This window comes from Megachile rotundata, chromosome 13 (assembly GCF_050947335.1).
Source record: "Megachile rotundata isolate GNS110a chromosome 13, iyMegRotu1, whole genome shotgun sequence".
NCBI classification, from domain to species: Eukaryota; Metazoa; Arthropoda; class Insecta; order Hymenoptera; family Megachilidae; genus Megachile; species Megachile rotundata.
In genome coordinates, this window is record NC_134995.1 from 11090821 (window position 1) to 11108783 (window position 17963).

At 49.5% G+C, this 17963-nt stretch overlaps 6 protein-coding genes across 12 annotated transcripts; 2 read left to right on the plus strand and 4 right to left on the minus strand.

Annotated features, from left to right (window-relative positions):
• Positions 1 to 116: 116 nt before the first annotated feature.
• Tsf1 (transferrin 1) lies at positions 117 to 2908 on the plus strand. Its single transcript, XM_003705925.3, has 8 exons — positions 117 to 340; positions 415 to 644; positions 713 to 1016; positions 1080 to 1420; positions 1481 to 1731; positions 1793 to 2028; positions 2087 to 2673; positions 2737 to 2908. Exons 1-8 carry the CDS (start codon positions 256 to 258, stop codon positions 2818 to 2820), a joined length of 2118 nt encoding a protein of 705 aa, XP_003705973.2. The 5' UTR covers positions 117 to 255; the 3' UTR covers positions 2821 to 2908.
• Positions 2903 to 5033, minus strand: LOC105663339 (uncharacterized). Of its 2 annotated transcripts, none has more exons than XM_076538914.1 (8): positions 4581 to 5033; positions 4403 to 4528; positions 4239 to 4335; positions 3932 to 4177; positions 3715 to 3876; positions 3449 to 3661; positions 3217 to 3392; positions 2903 to 3151 (listed from the first exon to the last, which is right to left on the minus strand). In XM_076538914.1, exons 1-8 carry the CDS (start codon positions 4991 to 4993, stop codon positions 2962 to 2964), a joined length of 1623 nt encoding a protein of 540 aa, XP_076395029.1. In that variant the 5' UTR covers positions 4994 to 5033; the 3' UTR covers positions 2903 to 2961. The 2 variants fall into 2 exon arrangements, with proteins under 2 accessions (XP_076395029.1, XP_076395028.1); XM_076538913.1 differs by having other exon boundaries at positions 4239 to 4338.
• On the minus strand, positions 5026 to 8231 carry LOC100880202 (glutamate receptor U1). 6 transcript variants are annotated; one of them, XM_076538883.1, is made up of 11 exons: positions 8027 to 8231; positions 7841 to 7945; positions 7699 to 7778; positions 7333 to 7638; positions 7160 to 7269; positions 6388 to 6558; positions 6105 to 6334; positions 5838 to 6052; positions 5527 to 5783; positions 5395 to 5467; positions 5136 to 5339 (listed from the first exon to the last, which is right to left on the minus strand). In XM_076538883.1, the coding sequence occupies exons 1-11, from the start codon at positions 8229 to 8231 to the stop codon at positions 5172 to 5174; spliced, it is 1920 nt and encodes a 639-aa protein (XP_076394998.1). In that variant the 3' UTR covers positions 5136 to 5171. The 6 variants fall into 6 exon arrangements, with proteins under 6 accessions (XP_076394995.1, XP_076394994.1, XP_076394993.1 ...); XM_076538882.1 differs by having other exon boundaries at positions 7841 to 8231; XM_076538880.1 differs by having other exon boundaries at positions 5026 to 5467; positions 7160 to 7638.
• A 2355-nt stretch (positions 8232 to 10586) lies between these two features.
• On the plus strand, positions 10587 to 15360 carry LOC100880315 (uncharacterized). Its single transcript, XM_012291541.2, has 13 exons — positions 10587 to 10722; positions 10780 to 10909; positions 10971 to 11101; positions 11161 to 11295; positions 11358 to 11522; positions 11584 to 11672; positions 11742 to 11919; positions 11976 to 12201; positions 12266 to 12427; positions 12489 to 12643; positions 12706 to 12941; positions 13006 to 13186; positions 13252 to 15360. The coding sequence occupies exons 1-13, from the start codon at positions 10671 to 10673 to the stop codon at positions 13506 to 13508; spliced, it is 2097 nt and encodes a 698-aa protein (XP_012146931.1). The 5' UTR covers positions 10587 to 10670; the 3' UTR covers positions 13509 to 15360.
• Positions 13568 to 14470, minus strand: LOC100880427 (uncharacterized). The gene is made up of 5 exons (XM_003705928.3): positions 14362 to 14470; positions 14257 to 14294; positions 13989 to 14192; positions 13793 to 13886; positions 13568 to 13717 (listed from the first exon to the last, which is right to left on the minus strand). The coding sequence occupies exons 1-5, from the start codon at positions 14384 to 14386 to the stop codon at positions 13665 to 13667; spliced, it is 414 nt and encodes a 137-aa protein (XP_003705976.1). The 5' UTR covers positions 14387 to 14470; the 3' UTR covers positions 13568 to 13664.
• Positions 14899 to 16887, minus strand: prel (preli-like). Its single transcript, XM_012291536.2, has 4 exons — positions 16746 to 16887; positions 16460 to 16673; positions 16125 to 16373; positions 14899 to 16045 (listed from the first exon to the last, which is right to left on the minus strand). The coding sequence occupies exons 1-4, from the start codon at positions 16835 to 16837 to the stop codon at positions 15902 to 15904; spliced, it is 699 nt and encodes a 232-aa protein (XP_012146926.2). The 5' UTR covers positions 16838 to 16887; the 3' UTR covers positions 14899 to 15901.
• Between the last annotated feature and the right edge of the window lie 1076 nt (positions 16888 to 17963).

Genomic DNA, 17963 nt, shown 5'->3' on the forward strand with positions numbered 1-17963 from the left:
AGCGATCGTCCATCTCCGCCTTCGACCTCTTCTCCCTCCAACCTGTGCGCTCGAGAACGCGAGAGAACGCGCGACGCGGAACGGGAGAAAAAAAGCAACCTCGCCGAGTACGCATATAAAGGAGCCGTGGATAGTCGATCGTTGATTCTCTCGACGACCGGCTACGGCGAGTAGACACTTTTTATCTTCGATCGTTTATTCGCGTCGTTTCGTCGAGTCTCCTGAGAGCGTCTTCCTCCTCGATTAACGCGAACCATGCGGTTCGAAATTTGCGCCGCTCTCGCCGCGCTCCTCGTGACCGCCGCGTCCGCAGCTAATGACGCTCCCTCCGGACGAGTCTGTAAGTACGCCTACGCGTTCTGGCGAACCGATCAATTTCGCGGTTTGACACGCGATTTTTCTATTACTCTTCAGACACGATATGCGTGCCCGAGGTCTACCGGAAGGAGTGCGCGGAGATGGTCAAGGACTCCGCGGTCAAAGGGATACCGATCTCGTGCATATCCGGCCGCGATCGATTCGAGTGCATCGAAAAGGTCGGCAGGAAGGAGGCGGACGTGGTCGCCGTCGACCCGGAGGACATGTACCTAGCCGCAAAGGACAACGAGCTTGCAGCGAAAGCCGGTTACAGCGTCGTTGAACAGGTACAGTAGTTCCAAGGAATTTCTAATCTTCACCGTTTTCCAATTTGTCACAAGATCGATCCTCTCAGGTGAGAACGAAGGAGGAACCGGACGCACCGTACCGGTACGAGGCCGTGGCCGTCATACACAAAGATTTGAAGATCGACAACGTGGAAGGATTGCGAGGACTGAGGTCCTGCCACACGGGAGTCGGTCGCAACGTGGGCTACAAAATCCCCATCACTAAACTCACCGCCATGGGAATTCTGCACAACCTGAACGATCCCGAATACTCGGCGCGCGAGAACGAGCTGCGCGCGTTGAGCTCGCTCTTCTCCAAAGGATGCTTGGTCGGCACCTGGTCCCCGGATCCCGCGATCAACCGCAGACTCAGTAAGCTGCTCTTCCTTTGACAGAGACTTACCTTCAGATTCTTTAATCGCTTTGATTTCGCAGAACAAACCTACTCGAACATGTGCGCCCTCTGCGAAAAACCGGAGGTCTGCGACTATCCGGACCTCTACTCGGGATACGAAGGCGCGCTGCGATGCCTCGCGCACAACGATGGACAGGTCGCCTGGACCAAAGTAATTTACGTGAAACGGTTCTTCGGTTTGCCGGTCGGCGTGTCACCCGCTGTTCCGACTGCAGAAAACCCTGCAGATTTCCGATACTTCTGCCCGGACGGCAGCAAAGTGCCGATCGACGCGAACACGAAACCGTGCACCTGGGCTGCTAGACCCTGGCAGGGGTACATGACCAACGGAGCGGCCGGCAACGTACAAGCGATGCAAAAGGTATCTTCTCTCGAAAGGTATCTTCATTGACTTTTTCGCTAATCGATTCCCAACTGTCAGGAACTGACGGATCTCGGTAAATTGGGAGAGCAAGAAAAGGCTGACTGGTGGAAGGACATCATGCTGCTGGACGAGAAGACCCTGGCTGTTGCCGCGCCTCCGGTGCAGCCCAAGGAACATTTGACCAACGCCAAGTATCTGGATGTGATTGAAAGGAACTCCGGAGCCGTAGGCAAGAGAGCGCGCTGGTGCATGTGGGAGCAGGGAGCGCTCGAGAAGTGCCAGGCCCTCGCTAAAGCTTCCTTCTCGAGGTAATTTTCTTCTAATACCTCACGCGTAGTCGATTCCTTACCCGGTTCTTCCGCCTCGCAGGGAGGTCAGACCGAAGTTAGAGTGCTTGCTCGAGAAGAATCAAGACGGTTGCTTGAAAGCCATCAAGGAAGGCAACGCTGATCTGACGGTAGTCGAAGGAGGCTCAGTGGCCCGAGCAACCAAGGAGTTCAACGCAGTTCCCATAATCGCCGAATCGTACGGAACAGGCGCGACCGAATTCAGCGAGAGACCAGCCGTCGCTGTCGTTCGAAAGTCTTCCGGGATCAACAAACTAGGTACGCACAAGCGTTGCTGTTTTATATCTCGATACTCTACGATTTCGTTCGATTTCAGAGGACTTGAGAGGCAAGAAGTCGTGCCACAGCGGATACCAGGGTGACTTCTCCGGTTGGTCAGCCCCGGTGCACGCCTTGAAGAGCAAAGGTCTGATCACCTCTGCCGACGATGTCGCCGATTTCTTCTCGGCATCGTGCGCACCCGGTGCGCCGGTCGAGTCCAACCTCTGCAAACAATGCGTCGGAAACGCCGCGGCCAACGACGATAGAGTTCGAAGCGCGACCAAGTGCAAGCCGAACGAAGCGGAAACCTTCAGAGGCGGAAAAGGAGCCCTCGAGTGTTTGTTGCAAGGCAAAGGAGACGTAGCGTTCCTCCCGTTGCCGGCTCTGGTCAGCGCACAGAACAAAACAGGGGACCTGCAACTTCTCTGCCCGAGCGGCGGAGTCGCCCCGATCGAGGACGGGCAACGATGCAACTTGGGTCTGGATCCTCCCAGAGTGATACTCACCTCGGCTTCCAAGACCCCGAACGCCCAGGATGAACTGACCCACGGCACTCTGGCCGCGAGCACCCTCTACTCCAAACGACCGGACCTGCTGCAAATGTTCGGCACCTGGGCCGGTCAGCCTAACCTGCTGTTCAGGGTAACTGTCCGAGATATCTCGCGAAAGCGCTCGTTCACGACTTATGCAACGTTTCGTTTTCAGGATGACGCGAAAGGTCTGGTCTCGGTGAGCAAGGCGTGGAACAAGTGGAACGATTGGCAAGCGACGGCCCGAGAGTACGCTTGATGCAGCGAGCCACGCGAACCGCTTGGAAACTCGACGACGAGAAAGGATCGCCGTTGCGATTACGTAATAAAATAGCACAGCAAACGAAGCAACATTTTTCTTTATTCCTTTTCCTTCTTACCTCGATACCAACGCGGATCGTTACAGATCGAACAACGATTCCGACGGCGATACTCTGCTGGCTCGATCCAGCAAACGTTCCGATATTCGGCCGTGTCTGCTGCGACTGTACTTTTTGTGTACCGCGTCGAAACCGTAACGCTTCTTGCCGGAAATTAAAACGCGTCGCAGCATCGTGACTCGAGATCGATCGATTTCCTCGTCCCGGTACCTACGAATAAAGCGGCGTGAAATAGTCGTTTCCATCGGGGAGAAAGGTGCAAGAAGTAGACCGACTTGGCGATTAAGCGAGGAACGTTGGCGGAAAGCAGTCCCCTCCAGAATAGCCATCGCGGTCGAGCGTTGTCCACGATCGCGTCGAAGGCGAGACCGAGTGCCAGCTCGGCAGCCGTCGCGGCGATCAGACCCGCGCCTTTTCGACAGAACTGCTCGTCCAGCAGCGTCACGTCGATCTGCAAAAACAGCTCACTAGATTCGACCGCGAACGAAACGCGAAAGATGAACGTACCAGGTAGCCACCACAGTTGTACAGAAACATGACGCTCTCTTCGGAAATGTTTAAACAACGCTGGCAGTTGATCAGGTGATAATTGAAGAGAGAGAACGGGTCCGCGAACGTCAAGTTAAAATCCAAAGCCTGCAGGATCTTCGCCTCGCACGCGATCAGTAAATCTTCTCGGTCCTGGTACAACTCCTTAGCTAAGTTTACCATCTTCGCAGCCTGCAGAAAAGGTACATTGAGAATGTCGTCGAAATTTGACGACGAAAGCTTACCGTAGGTATCCTGTGAAAGTGTTCTTGCTTCTTCAACGCGATCCACAAGCTGGCCAACGCGTGCAGCTGCACGACCGGCGTTTGCATCGGGATTCTATCCAGCGCCGCGTCGAACAGCTTCACCGCCTGATACACGGCGAACGACGGATACCGGCAATGCACCTGCATCGACAACACGTTAATTTCGTTTTCCTTGACAGTCGTATTGCCTACTCACCCCTACGCTGATCATGAAGATGATCACCAGCCTTCTCTGTTCCGCGTTCACGTTGCCTCGCAGAAAGTTGACGGACAGTCGAACGGACCGCTCTTCCCTCTGCTGCTCGATGATCGGCAGATCTTCGAGATACTCCGCGTGGAAGAGCAGCTCGACCGGCAGAGAGGCTCGGTCCCCGGAACGGCCGAGATTTTTGGCGAGATCGGTCCTGCGAATCTTGTCCACCGGCTCCTCCTGGATCACCGGCTAAAACGTACGTTGCAGTCGATGGCCGTTTTCTCGAACAAAACGTAATGCAGTCATTTACCTCGGCCGGAATCGGTGACGCAACTCGTCCGTCGCACAGCGTCGGACACGTTTCTCCGCATTTCTTCGCTCTTGTTTCGTTTCTTTCGTTCGGACATCTGCTAAGACAGAAAAAGGAGGGAAGAGAAAGAAGAGACACCTCGAAACGATCGAACGGGTCGGTACCTGCTTGTCTCCTCGCTGAGCTTCCTCTTCAACGTCACAACCGTTCTGTCGATTTCGACCAATCTCGATCTTGGATCGAGTGTCGGTCGTTTGGAAAGAACGCTCTCCGTCGGCACGGAACACGACCTAGGATCAAAAGAGTCTCAATGTACGAAAAAAATAGAAACGCGAGGCTTACCTGGAGCGACGGGGTATCTTGGAACGCGGGAGGTTTTTATCGAGCCGCGAGTCGTCGGTCTTGTCGACCGTCGACCGCTTTCGCGTCGCTTCGGCAGCGACTTCGCTCGTCGCGCGATTTCGCGGCCGCGATTCTTCTCGAGATTCTTCCCTCGGGACATTCTTCTGGTCACAGTGGATCTTGAACGGAGCCTTCTTGGTCACGTCAGCGAACGCGCGACTGGTTTGAGCCGAGCGATCGGTAGCGCAGTCGATCGAGACTCGAGTTCTGCCAGCGGGTTCCTTCGCGAAGGACGCTCTTTTCTCGGCGGCGCTCAATGAAGGTCGAGCGTTTTCTTTCCCGCGCGGTAACGGAATCCCCGACGGCGCCGGTTTAGCGGTGGACCGCGCTTTCTTGCTCTTCGCATCCGCCATCGCGCGATCCACCGTTTCTCGATTCCGCGATTTTAACGAACGCTACGGAGGTACGCGCGCAACTGTCGTATGTTTGCGCACTCGCCCGGACGAACGAGCGGTGTTTTCGCGAGTTTGTTTACGTCGGCGAAACGTAAACGCCGCGCTCGATCATCCGGCAGACGTATAGAGTCGCTAGCTATTTCGCCGGCGGTTGCAGCGCCACGACACCGCGAATTTTCACGCGGTCGCGGCGGACCAGTCGTTCTATCAGCAGCGCCAGACCCGCGACCATAAATGCCAACAGCAAAAAAACGAGTAGCGGCGTAGCGTCTTGAAGTTCGACCGAGGACCACTCCGATTTCGCCTGAAACGAAAAAATTCGATATTGTTGACCGACTGCTTTTGGAAAGATCGATTACCTTGTACTCGTTCGTCGTCCATTCCCTCTGGAGCAGTCGCTGAAGAAGTCCACAGTCCCGCATAATTAAGATACTGGAACAAAGATCATAGAGTAGCGGCGCAAGTATAATGATCCACCGATCGAGACTCACTTAGTATTGATGAGGCCGCGATACGGACTCCGTTCCGGAACCGCCATGGCCACGGTAGCCTGCATTATCGAGTCGAGAGGTTCGAACGTGCAGTCGACTTTCCCTCTCAGAACCGCGGCCATGTTATCCATCGTCATAAACGCGTATCTGGTTTCGCTGCAAATGCGTCTCAAACCGTCCAGACAATTGGTCGGTAGATCGGTCTCTTTGCTCAACAGTTTCTTGAACATGAGGCTGATCGTATGATCTCTGGTATCCTATCGCGTGGAAAGCTGGTGAGATCAGATCGAAAAGAGTCTGGGAAACGGTACCTGGAAAAAACTGTAGCCGGCCGAGTCCGCGATTACGGCCAGTCTGTACGTCCCGTCCTCCAGCAGACCCTCCATCGTGGTGAACGGCATCGCAAACGTCTGGATCGCGAGGAAACTGATTAAAGCTGCCGAATAAGCGGCGATCACCACCACCGCCGCTAGATGAACGGTCAGATGCACCAGTCTGATCGGGTCCAACGAGGACGGTTCCATGCCTATAAAATACACGTTAAGTTGGTTCTGGAGCGTTGGCTCGTTTAGTCTCACCTTGTCCGCAAAACACGCCGAACACCAGGAAAACGAGCTCCGAGAAGCGGTTCGCGAATTGGGGATGACTGGCCGGAGTTCTCGGGGAGAATCCCTCGATGCTGAGGATCGCGAAGGCAGTGAGCAGAATCGTCAATGCGACCGCGTTCCAAATGTTGGAGGAGAACGGCGCCAAATACGTGGTCCACTTGACCGTCGTCGAGTCGGGTCTCTTGATGAACACTCGGCTCCTACGATAACGCGTCGGGAGAAGAGGTTTTAAACTATCGCGTCGCTAGCTTACTTGGTCGTGTAGACGGGCGTGGTGAACTCGATCGCGTTCAGTCTGTTCGTCGTCATCGTGAATCCGTCGGCTGCCAGGTCCGCCTTGTTCCCCAGCAGCATCTTGATCGCACCGGACCACGTGCCGTTCGGCAATCGCACTCCCCATGACTCAGCCTCCTGGAAAATGTACCTGAAAAAACCGGTTCGTTTATTCGTGTTCGTCTCGCGAAATTGTCCGCGATTCTCGCGATCGTCGATTCGATAGGATCGACAGTCCGTTATCCTCCTAACCGCTACGGGACACCGAGGGAACGCAGGTCACCGGGAGCATGTTGCGCGGACTCGCTTCGCGATGTCTGGAACCCGTTAGCCCCAGAGGACGATCGTCGTAAGTACAAAACCGCCTTCTCTTCTCTCTGGTTCGAATAAACGGTTCGCGAACGACAGCCATGGACGAGCAAAGTTATTAGTGAACCACGTGTCCCGCCGACCCTATGAACGACGTCGAAGAAGCGGTGATGGCCGGAAGAGGGACGCGTTCGAAGAACGATCGGCTGCCAATCAAGAGGAATACTTTCGGAAGGAAACGAGCAGGCAACTGAAGGAGTTGCGGGACAGTCTGAAGAAACGGAAAGCCGAGCAAGAGACCGATGAGGACGCTAAGAGAAGGAGAGGCGATCAAGCTGCGGGCAGCGCTCCCGATTCCGACCCAAGGCGCAGATCGGACTCCGATCCCGAAAAGTATCTCTCGCACCTCGCGCATTATCTCCTCTCTCGTTACCGATACTGACGTGCAATTCATTCTTGCTTGCAACAGCTGAAGTATCTCGCCGAACAAGCCCTCGATGCCTATCGGTTGATTGGTCACATTGTCCCGGATGATTTGCGAAACCGGAAGATTCTGTGAAAAGGGAAAACCAGAGCGATAGATAGGTTTTGACAGTCGGGCAGAATCGGCACTCACTTGAATGACAACCACCCTCATGCTGTAGCCGTCCAGATCATGCCGACGTTCGAACAATCCGTAACGAGGACCATGAAATCCTCCAGTAGCGTTCCACGTACCGAAATTCGACGATCTCAGCCGATCTCCCTTTTGGATGTTGTACACTTCGCGAAGGATCTCGCCGGTTCCCTCGGTGTTCCTCTGTGTGACCGCCATCAGGCAATCGAACGGCACGTAAATTTCTGATAGAACGTCCTCGTAATTGCTCTCGTCGCTGAGGAAGAGCAACCATGTTGGATAGGCCATCGCGATCCATCGAGAAACCTGTTTGATCGAACCGTTAGCGACGTTTGATTTTTACGAATCGTTGTCGCGAATATTTACCGAAACGAACTGTTCCTTCGTGTTCTCCAGATCGTTCAGTATCACGAACAACGGCCTCTTCAAGCGGTGATAAGATTTCCCTACCTGAAACGAACGATCGAGAAGCGAAGGAGGGATAATTTATCGTCGCTAGCTTTCGGACCTACTCGATCTTTAAACATGCGAAAATCCATGATGCTGGTGCGTATGTTCAGCGAACCGCTGAAATACCTTTGCAGCGCCAGCAGTCCCTCCACTTGTTCCATTTCTGAAACGATAACCGCGAAACGAGAACGATAACCGCTTCCGATGTTCGAGTATTCGAGGCAAATCGAATTCTTCTTCTCACCTTCTTCTTCCATCGGCTTCGACGAACCGCGAAGGAGTATCACGCAGGTATTGTTGAAATAATCGTGGATACCTTTGATCAGACTCTGATAGACAGCGATCGGTCGTATCAGAATGGTCTCGGCTGAAGCGATCGGTTGACCGGTAACAGTCGATAACAGCAACCCGAGCGACAGCGTCGCTACGAACAGCTGCCGTTGCAACATGGCGTTTGGCGGCGACTGCTTCGCAGTTAATTGTTCCGGACCTCAATCGAATTTTCCTGGTCGTTACGAAGTGTTGGCTGATCGCATTACGATGCGACGATGAGTCCGATAAAACGGATAATGCACGATAGTTGCCTAGTCCGAGTCAGCCTGACGGAAGCACAACAAACGCTGAAAAAAGAGATCGATTGCTAGGATCGCTTCACTTCCAAATACGGAGATCTTTTATTCTTCGTCTTCGATCTCGTCGCGTTTACCCAGCTCGGCAAACACCAATTTTCTTTCCCGACTACTCCTCGCTTCCCCTCGGTCGCGTGCTCTCGGCGAAAAGAAAACTCCGATACGTTTGAATAATTTACATTTCGTGAGTCGCGATTACTCGCTATCTGTCTCCCCTTTCTACGTTCCGAGCTAACTAGCTAAAAACCTGTAATTTAGATTTCGCGTTTCGTTTTTCCATTCGCGTAATCGAAGACGAAGCCTTCGCGATAAGGAAACTAGCGAGCTGAAAGGAAAAACTGACGACACCGCGATGTCTCGAATTTGCACCGATAACCGTTGCGCGAACGGTAGGAAAATTGGCGAAAGGCTCGCTTTTATTATCAACCACTCGTACGGAACAACCGTGACCGAAAAATCATCGAATATCCACGATGCGAGCCTTCGTGATTCTGCTGGTGCTGTTCCTCTGGTTCGCTTTCTGTTCCGGCTACTCGAAGAAACAAGGTACGTGCCACGTTCACGAATCGCCGTCGTATCCTCATCGGCAAACTCCTTTTCAGATGATCGTCTAAACATCGACGAAGGCAACGCTTTGGCGTTGCGTCGCCCCCGACGCAGCATCACGGAACCGATTCAGACTGTAGCCCAAATGATCTCTTCAGCCGTGGAATTCATCGTGAATTGGTTGATTCGCGTTCCGTTGCAGATGCCCATAAACATAACAGTTGGTCTTCTGCACTTCCTGTCAAGCATATTCCCGAATTTTTTCTCGTATCTACCGAAGACCATCGACGCGATGAGGGATTACGTCCGCGACCGAGCCATTAGTCTTCTCGAGAAAGGGATGAAACTGATGTGGCATTTTCTCACCACCACGGGACTCCCCTGGTTGCGTCGCACTCTCGATCGAGTCGCCAAGATGCGCAACATCCCCGAACCCGTTAAGGGCTTAATACAAGGCTTCGACACGTTCTACAGCCTGGCAGAGATCATGGGAGTCGTTAGCCCTGCCTATTGACGCCCGTAGTTAATCAGGACTGTAATTTCGCATGTAATCGAAACTAGAAAAGGGAACGAAATAAATAGTCCTGGAACATCGAATTCCTTGCAATTTCACCGATCAGCGATATCGTTTCTCATCGCCCCTTTTTCTCTAACGTTGCGCCGTTTGGAACGAACGAGACCACGAGGAGAAAGCGAACGGAGAAATCGGTGTTCACAGGGATGCGGGTGCACGATACCCCTCAATTAGCTAACAGATTGCGCGAAAACGTCGTAGGACGTTTCGTCATTTCTTTCGTTTATCGCTGAACGAATTTCGTGGCCTTAAACGCGCGTGCTCGCGCCTCCGAGCGTAAAACGGTGCTTACGTAAGTCGAAGGACGTTACTAATCGAGCAACGAGGAGAATATCGCGTCATCGCGCTCATCTATTCGTGTCGTTATCGCGGTTTTACGCTAGGCGGCTTATCCGTCGAATCGAATAGAACGAAACTGCGATCGAAGACTGGCCAGCTCGGTGACAACGCTCGGCCGGCCGGAAATATTCGTCGAGGCGGGACAAACGCGTCGATGCATCGCGACGACGAGCGTCACGCTCCGCGAGCGCGGGCCGCGCCCGCCGCCCGTATCGCGAGCGTTTCGAACACGCTTTATCGTCGCGTCTCTTCGCCGGCTGAGAATCGACGAAATCCGCTCCGCGCGGTGCAATGCCGGTTACGCCACCGCGCGATTATTCCTGTGCCATCGCGCGTTCGTTGCTATTCGTTTTTCACGCGTACAGGTGTACACGCATACTTTTGTTCGCGTTTCCCGACGCGTCAGTTGCTCGCGAAATCGCAACTCGCAAGCACCATTTTTTTGCTCGCGTCGTCCGCGAACCCTTCATCGTTTCTATCTTACTGTTGGTCGCGCCGTTGTTCATTTCAAAGTCTAAGAATCCTCGAACGTGTTTCACGTTCTCGCGATCCGAAGATCAATAGCGTTGCTCTGTTTTTGGAGAACGATCGAAAGGAACACCTCAAGTCTCCTCTCGAATACGCCTACTCTCCGTCTTCGGTTTTCGTGAGCCGACGACGCTCGTTTCCGTTGAATCAACGACGTAACGAGGCGCAAAACGCGGTTACGTAAGAGCCGGTGTTCGACCAGCCGCGAACTAGGACGCGCGAGCGAACGATCGCGAGTATCCTTGGCACGATACTCGACCGGAAACGCGGCGATGCTCACACTGATCGTAACGATCGCGATTTGCGGCTTCCTACCGAAAACGGGTAAGCATCGAAACTCGATCGATGATCGACGGAAGTTTAACCACCGTCGCGTTGCAGAAGCGCGCGAAAACTGTTCCGACACCGGTTGGGAGAAAATCGGTGGCGTCAAGCCGGATTCCGTAGAGTCCTCCACGATTCTGTACAACGCCGTAAACTCGAAAGGGATAACGAAACCGTGCTTCGAGAGGTAGGATAAAAATATCGGAAATCGGCAAGATTTCGCTGGTTACCGAGATTTTGAGTTTCAGGTGCGATCGCCAGAACTGCACCGCGTTCGTGGTGGATTTCGGCCGAAGCGTTTGTTACAGCGTGAGAACGGAAGACGACGAATTGATACCGGAACCGAACTCGACCTTCTATCATCGGGTCTGCGTGAAAGGTGAGAGCGCATCCACCATTCGAAAAACCATTCGTCGAAACGGGTTTGCTTTCGACTAGTTCCACGGAGTTGCGAACGGGAGAGACTTTGGCAAGTCGAGCGAAGCCCGGGGGCGGCGTTGATCGATTCCGGGGCCTTCCGGTTGCCCGATTCCGTCTCCAGGAACCGGTGTTACGAAACATGCATTCGGTCAGGTAAGCTCGCGATCTCCGAAACGTTCAAAGTTTAAAGTGCATTCAGAGCGAATCGCTCGCAGGAAGGAGCTGCCAGTCGGCGCAATTCCGGACGACGAAGCCGCTGTCGACCGACGACGCGATGGGACAGTGTTCGTTGTCGCTGCTCGAACGAGGATCTAAACCGCGAGCGTACAGAGCGTCTATGTACAGGGACGAGTACCTTTGGGACCAGTGTCGAAACCTGTGTAAGCACTCCTAACTCTGGAAACTTATCACACGTGTTATCGAAACTTATCACGATTGCAGCGGCACAAGAATATTGCTCCTACGCGGAATTTCGAAACGCCACGTTGCCCTACTCGGACGTCGCGCTGACTAATCTCGACGAGAAACAGGTAAAAGGTAGACGTCGACTCTATTCTCTCTCTAAGATGATCGGCGATTGACCATTCGATTGATCGCAGTGCCAACGAAGATGCGAGCTGAGCATGGACGGCTTCGTCTGTCGAGGGTACACCGTGGACGACTCTTCCGGAGAGTTGACCTGTCTACTGCACTCGGAGGACACCAACAGCCTGGGAGTCAGTTCGCTGATCACTGCACCGAGCGCGATCTACAGGGAACGTGAACCGTGTTTGGATCGTAAGTATCGGGATCGAGATCGCCGCGAAACCGTAGGAAAGCGTTTGATCTTTCAGTGAGGGTGCGATGCGACCAATCGGTCATGACGATCGAGCTGAGGACCAACGATCCGTTCTTCGGTCGAGTGTACGCGACTGGGTACGCGGAGGAGTGCGGAGTTCAAGGCAGAGGAGGAAATCGGACGCTGTTGACGTTGCCGGTCCCAGCCACGGACCATCTACGCGACGACAACGGGTTCGAGTGCGGTCTGAATCTCGCTTTTTCCGTCGACGCTCAAAATCGGTAAAAGAAAGTCTTAACTACCCGCGCGACAAACGACCAAAGAGTAAAAGACGCGTTGGAGCAGGACACGGCCTCTGGTCTGGACGACGATCGTAGTGCAGTTTAATCCGATCGTCCAACGTCTCGGAGATCAAGCGGTCAAGGTTGGATGCTCGCTGAACGACAACGAACCTCAAGCTCCCCGGAACGTCACCGTCCACTCGAGCTTCAGCTTCCTCGATCCGAAGTGAGCATCCGTTCTCGCGTGCTTTAGTCGACTACCATCCGCTCCAATTCCGTGTGTTTAGCGCAGGAGTGCCGCCCGTTTCCTCCACCGTCGTCAACGCCTCGTCCAGAGCACCCTTGGTGACCATGAGGATCTTGGACGAGAACATGCGGGACGCGGTCGTCACGCACTTGGGGCAGAAACTGACCCTGAAGATTCAATTGAATCCACCGAACGGTAAAGATCACGTAACGCGCGCGACCTTCCATTTCGAATAATCTCGGATTCCCCTTTCGAAGGTATTTATGACATCGAAGCCGGACACCTCGTGGCGAGCAGCGCTTCCGGCGATGCTTCTCTCTTGCTGCTGGACGAACTCGGTTGTCCGACCGATCCCGCCACTTTTCCGGCCCTGTCGAAAGATCCGAGCGACGGTCGCTCCTTGATCTTAACCTTCGGCGCCTTCAAATTCCCCGACAGTCAACTGGTTAGGTTCAACGTGATCGTTCGATTCTGTTTAGATAAGTGCACGCCGGTCAGTTACCTCGCTGTTCCTCTCTCTGTTCTGTGACACGTTAGCTCATCGCTGCACGTTTCAGACTCGCTGCAAAGGCGACCTACTTTCCTACGGTAGGAGAAAACGAGAATCTCTGGAAGCTCCCGAAGAGCTGCCGCTGCAACTCTCCATCATCGTGCAGCATCGTTTCGCGTCTTCGCCGGATCGCTTGTTGTCGACGAGAACGAACGCGTCACCCGACACCGTGTTGATCACCGCAGGAAGTAAATTCCTTTACGAATCGACCTAACTCGATGCTTTCGTGATATAATCCCTCATCTATTTCTAGACTCTGTGAACGGACTTCTTTGCGTGGACGCCAGTCTCGCTCTGGGCCTGTTGATATTCTGGCTGATTGTTCAGATCGCGTTAATCGTCGGCTGTCTCTTGACCGTCGCGCGATACAGACGAATGGCCGTGCGAGCGGAGGAGGACAGAGCCAACGTGCTGGCTAGACACCTGTACGGCATCCACGGGGGAAATTTCGAAATAGCGCGAAGAGTCCGATGGGCTGACCATCGTGCTTCCTCCTCGTCTCTCGGCTAAACGAAGGAAAACGATAGTTTCCTCTTGGAATTTTCCACGAACAAGACTAATGAAACTGATAAAAATAATAACTTCTTTTAATTAAACACTAATACAGTCTTTTCGTTCGAAATTATGCGAACTAAGTTGATCGAACGCGTCCTATTTGTCCAGAAGTTATCCTCTGATCTTGTCGGTCATGCAGCGCCCGTAATACTTCACGGTGATGTCTGCAAGAACCCGTTTCAAGAATTAATCGTTGGAGAATAAGGAAACAACAGAATTAATCAATTTTTGCGTCGTACCTCTCTGGCCGCACGCTGCCGCACAACTCAGTCGTCCCGGATTATCGTAGTCCCCGTTGTCCGATCCGCAAACGGGATTGTATTCCGGCGTCGCCTGAAAATTATTGTTTCTCTTCAACATTTGCATAGTTTAAGTGCAACGTAAGCGTTTAAATGTTTCGAGAAGTGGGAACTTTGAACTCGATAGATAACTCACCGGACAGGCTGCAACGCAAGCGTCGAATTCAGCATCCGACACTGGAGAAGCTGTCGTCGAGGTTGTCGTCGAAGTTGATCTTCCTGTTGTGCCTCCTGTTGGCGCAGAAGGTGTGTTTGTTGGCCTTGACGCTGGTCCGTCGAAAACGAATCCGTCCACTACGAAAGCGTTGTCCATTGGACGCGCAGATGGGAGCTGGTCATCCTTTGTGCGATCAAACATTGCTCATCAATTATCGAGTTTAACTTGGTGTGTGTTGTTGACTTACCTGTGCGAAGACGACCAACGATCCGCTGGACGCGGCAACTGCGATCAGAAAATTGTAATTTCAACTTTGTTCAGGATGTATTTTCTTTGCGACTTAGGTACTCACCAAGAATTACGTAAAATAGCCACATTGTGTTCCGCTTTATCCCTTACTCGTGAAGATCGAGCATCCACTGGTCTGGCAGAATTATCCGCGTTTACTTTTATAGTTGACGCAAGCTCCGAAAAGAACCGACCGTGCAACGCGTCGCATGATCAACCAATCACGTGGCATCAATCGGTGAACAACCTTAAAAATCCCCGCATAAAAAAGCGCGGTCGGATTTTCCCGGGATCTCTACCACCTTCCAAAACAATGCGAACAAATATATATAATTAGAGTTGAACTTTCGATCGATCCTTTCTCCAAACGCGCGAAAGAGTATTTCTTCTCTTTGCGAGAAAACGTAAAAAAAGAAGCAACTTGTTTAACGAGTGTGCAGAAACATGCGCGTTATATTGTTGATGTTGGAAATCCCACTTTCCTTGAGATGAATCAAGGTTGTCGTGTATATTATACGTATCTCATGCAGAATCTTCGTAGATCTTGTTACGTCAAAAGTCGAAAAAAATGGATGGAATCGCATAAAGGAAGTACAATCTGTTTTGTTTATGAGCGTTTATTACTATGTACATACTAGTACATCTCTGTTCGCGTAACTCTTGCAACAACACCGGTTAAAAGTGAACACTATATTACAATTTGTTTCGACGCAATCTCCCTACGCTCTTTCTATCTACATTTATACAAATTGCTATATTACATATGTAATCGTGGAAATAGGAAAAATGTCCTTTTATGCACGTCACATACAAGATCTTTTGTGCAAATAACGTACAGATATACACGTAACGCTAATTAGTCACGGTGAAATACCAAGGGTATCCAACGTCGGTATAAAATATTTCGAGCGAAACTGGAATTACGTGCACGTATGTGTGCCTGTGATGTATAATACGTTGCGTGACGCACCTATCAATCGGAACATGTTTATTTTCTTTCTTACATTCTTATTCGTTTGACGAAAATACATTAATTGTTTCAAAATAAATCGATTCCAATTTACGAGCAATGTTTTATCTTACATTTGGACATTCTTAGAAGCAGTATAAATATATACATATACATATATATATATATAATCATTCATTTTTTGTCACATTTATTCAAGTAAACACAAGTAAGGAAAAACGTAAATTTGAAATATTCAAATACAACGAAATATTTTCCGGTTTAAACTTTATGCTGTATTATGCGCGATAATGTACCGCAATATGATTTAATAAGTTATTAAACGAGTCTTAGGCACTGATTAAAAATAGATTGGCAGTTCAAAGGAATGACAACGTGTACAACGAAACGGAAGCTATTGCCACCAATCGATTTATCCAACGATTTCATACGGCCGTCGTTAACGACGATCGAATAGGTCCTAACTTAAATTTTCAAACAAATCTTAACGAAATCAACAATTATTAAAGATTTTGTCGTATCGATTTCACTCGATCGATCTCGCGTCTATAAATTATTCTTTCACGACTTACAATTTTCAATTTATCTAAACATTTGTTATCAGTTTTCATGCAGACACCATCGTTTACAACGTTTATGCCGCATACATCGACCCAGCATTGTCCTTTGCTAAATTTTTCGCTTTCTTCGCTACATCTTTTACTTTCTCCGCTTTGCCTTGCAAAGATGTTTGTAGACCTTCCGCGAGACTAGTCTTTGCCCCAACTGTTTCATCGAGCTAAAACGACGAACGATAAATAAATTAATAAACAATACTAGATAGGTATTTGATGTATAAATTGGGTTATCCTGCTTACACGATAAGCGAATCCCATTTGAGCAAGCGTCGGATTCATGTGTTGCGCTGTGTGTGGAAACATATGCGCTAAAACGTAGTTAAAGCCAGCATACATCACCTTACAATTCTTTTTAAACCTTTCCAATCCAAACGCTTGAAGCGCTCTACTAAATCCGAATGCTTGGCTATCTATCCACGCGGACCTCTTTGCTACCGTCCAATTCGGATTATCGTCAGAAACTTTGTAAACAACCTTCTCGACGATACTCTACGAATAAAAAATTACGATAAAATCAAGCTTCTACTCCTGGATATTTTTTTATGATGGATTTAAGTCATTTAACATTAGATTACCATAACTGTGGTGTAGCCCAAATTACGCGTATATGTTGTCAAAGTCTTTGTCTTCATATCTACTGTGCTCTCCTCAACAATTTTTACAACATTTTTTTTTATAAACCTCTCTCCCCATTTAGGCACACCGCTGGTTTTTGTTAGAAGTCGTGTGGTATATAGAATTCCATTTCTAACTCTCCTTGATATAGTGTCTTCAGTTAATACGTGAGAACTTAAAAAAGAATTTCAACCTTACTATTTTGTGCAAACCATTACTATGATTATTATCTTGTTCGCAGCTTACCTGTTAGGATTTGGATACCTCTGCCAAAATGCTTGTGCAACTTGATTCCAATTAAATTGGAAAATCACACTGTCCTCATAATGCTTAACCATGTTTCTGCCCAATATAGTTTGGTCTAAGGAGCAACAAAGTTACTGTGAGGCACAAACTTTCCTCGTTAAATATAAAACTATTCATACATATAAAATTGCTTCATTCAATCTGTACCTTTTGATCTGAAAAAAAAAATAATAAGTTAACATTCTGTAAAGATAAATATATTTTAATGCGAAAATATATTTTTATTCACAAGATGAATCGGTAAATACTATTATCCAGAAGATCTTTAAAACTGTGGAAACTATAGAAAAGCAAGGACAAAATAGTACAGTCACATTCCAATACTGACTCACCCTATATATATGTATATATGTATGCACAAATGTGGAATTGTAAAATACATTAAAATCTTAGATATGCATGAAAGAAAATCGCGTAGACTTTAATACCAGGAGATTAGTTTGATCTCAATGACTCGTCATGACAAATAATTACGAATAAATAACTATACGTTCAAAGAAGTCGACAAATTGCATAACCAAACTTTCTACTCGGCACTGTTAATCCATTTCTACGTATAATTATTAAATATCAGCACACAGGTTTATTCGGTCAACACTTATAACGATAAAAAGACACCATAAAAGCACAAGTAAACGATAACCAAATAAATTTTATCAGATAATATAGTTACCGCTTAATTCCGTAAGAATTATAACAGCATGCAGGGGATCAATATTTCTTGATAGAATCAACGTACTGAATCTTCTGACTAGTCCTAAATACATGCAATCAGCTAAAAAATTATTGATCTTCGTATAATAAGGTTAATACTGTTCACGATATTCTATGCGTACAACGCGTACAAAAGTGGTGATATAATTTTTCACAAACTATCTTCTTTCTCGAACCATAGCGAAAATTAATTATGTATATCACCCAGAAGATAACACGAATCGTAGACGACATATTCGACCGTCGATAAAAGAATAATTCTGTCTCATATTTTGTACGTATTTAAGTGTGTAAATAATAAATTTTGCAAATAAGTTCGTGAAAATGGTTTCTGGCGACGCGAAAGAAAATTTTTTGCCATTCTCATGTCATTCCCTATATCACCGACAATTTTTTCATTGATGAAATATGGTAAAGCCACTCGTAACGTCATTGAAAATCAAT

Coding starts and splice junctions, on each gene's coding strand:
- Tsf1 (XM_003705925.3), top strand. CDS start 256: ATGCGGTTCGAAATTTGCGCCGCTCTCGCCGCGCTCCTCGTGACCGCC. Junction 1,017..1,079: donor CGCGATCAACCGCAGACTCA/GTAAGCTGCTCT, acceptor TTGATTTCGCAG/AACAAACCTACTCGAACATG. Junction 1,421..1,480: donor ACGTACAAGCGATGCAAAAG/GTATCTTCTCTC, acceptor CCCAACTGTCAG/GAACTGACGGATCTCGGTAA.
- LOC105663339 (XM_076538913.1), bottom strand. CDS start 4,993: ATGGCGGATGCGAAGAGCAAGAAAGCGCGGTCCACCGCTAAACCGGCG. Junction 4,339..4,402: donor CTCAGCGAGGAGACAAGCAG/GTACCGACCCGT, acceptor TTTCTGTCTTAG/CAGATGTCCGAACGAAAGAA. Junction 3,662..3,714: donor ACTTTCACAGGATACCTACG/GTAAGCTTTCGT, acceptor CCTTTTCTGCAG/GCTGCGAAGATGGTAAACTT.
- LOC100880202 (XM_076538878.1), bottom strand. CDS start 8,231: ATGTTGCAACGGCAGCTGTTCGTAGCGACGCTGTCGCTCGGGTTGCTG. Junction 5,784..5,837: donor CCGGCTACAGTTTTTTCCAG/GTACCGTTTCCC, acceptor TCCACGCGATAG/GATACCAGAGATCATACGAT. Junction 5,468..5,526: donor CGCGGCCTCATCAATACTAA/GTGAGTCTCGAT, acceptor TCTTTGTTCCAG/TATCTTAATTATGCGGGACT.
- LOC100880315 (XM_012291541.2), top strand. CDS start 10,671: ATGCTCACACTGATCGTAACGATCGCGATTTGCGGCTTCCTACCGAAA. Junction 11,523..11,583: donor GGACCAGTGTCGAAACCTGT/GTAAGCACTCCT, acceptor TCACGATTGCAG/CGGCACAAGAATATTGCTCC. Junction 12,202..12,265: donor TCCGTCGACGCTCAAAATCG/GTAAAAGAAAGT, acceptor GCGTTGGAGCAG/GACACGGCCTCTGGTCTGGA.
- LOC100880427 (XM_003705928.3), bottom strand. CDS start 14,386: ATGTGGCTATTTTACGTAATTCTTG. Junction 14,193..14,256: donor CGTTGGTCGTCTTCGCACAG/GTAAGTCAACAA, acceptor GATCGCACAAAG/GATGACCAGCTCCCATCTGC. Junction 13,887..13,988: donor CTTGCGTTGCAGCCTGTCCG/GTGAGTTATCTA, acceptor AATAATTTTCAG/GCGACGCCGGAATACAATCC.
- prel (XM_012291536.2), bottom strand. CDS start 16,837: ATGGTTAAGCATTATGAGGACAGTGTGATTTTCCAATTTAATTGGAAT. Junction 16,374..16,459: donor TGGGCTACACCACAGTTATG/GTAATCTAATGT, acceptor TTTTATTCGTAG/AGTATCGTCGAGAAGGTTGT. Junction 16,046..16,124: donor AAATGGGATTCGCTTATCGT/GTAAGCAGGATA, acceptor TCGTCGTTTTAG/CTCGATGAAACAGTTGGGGC.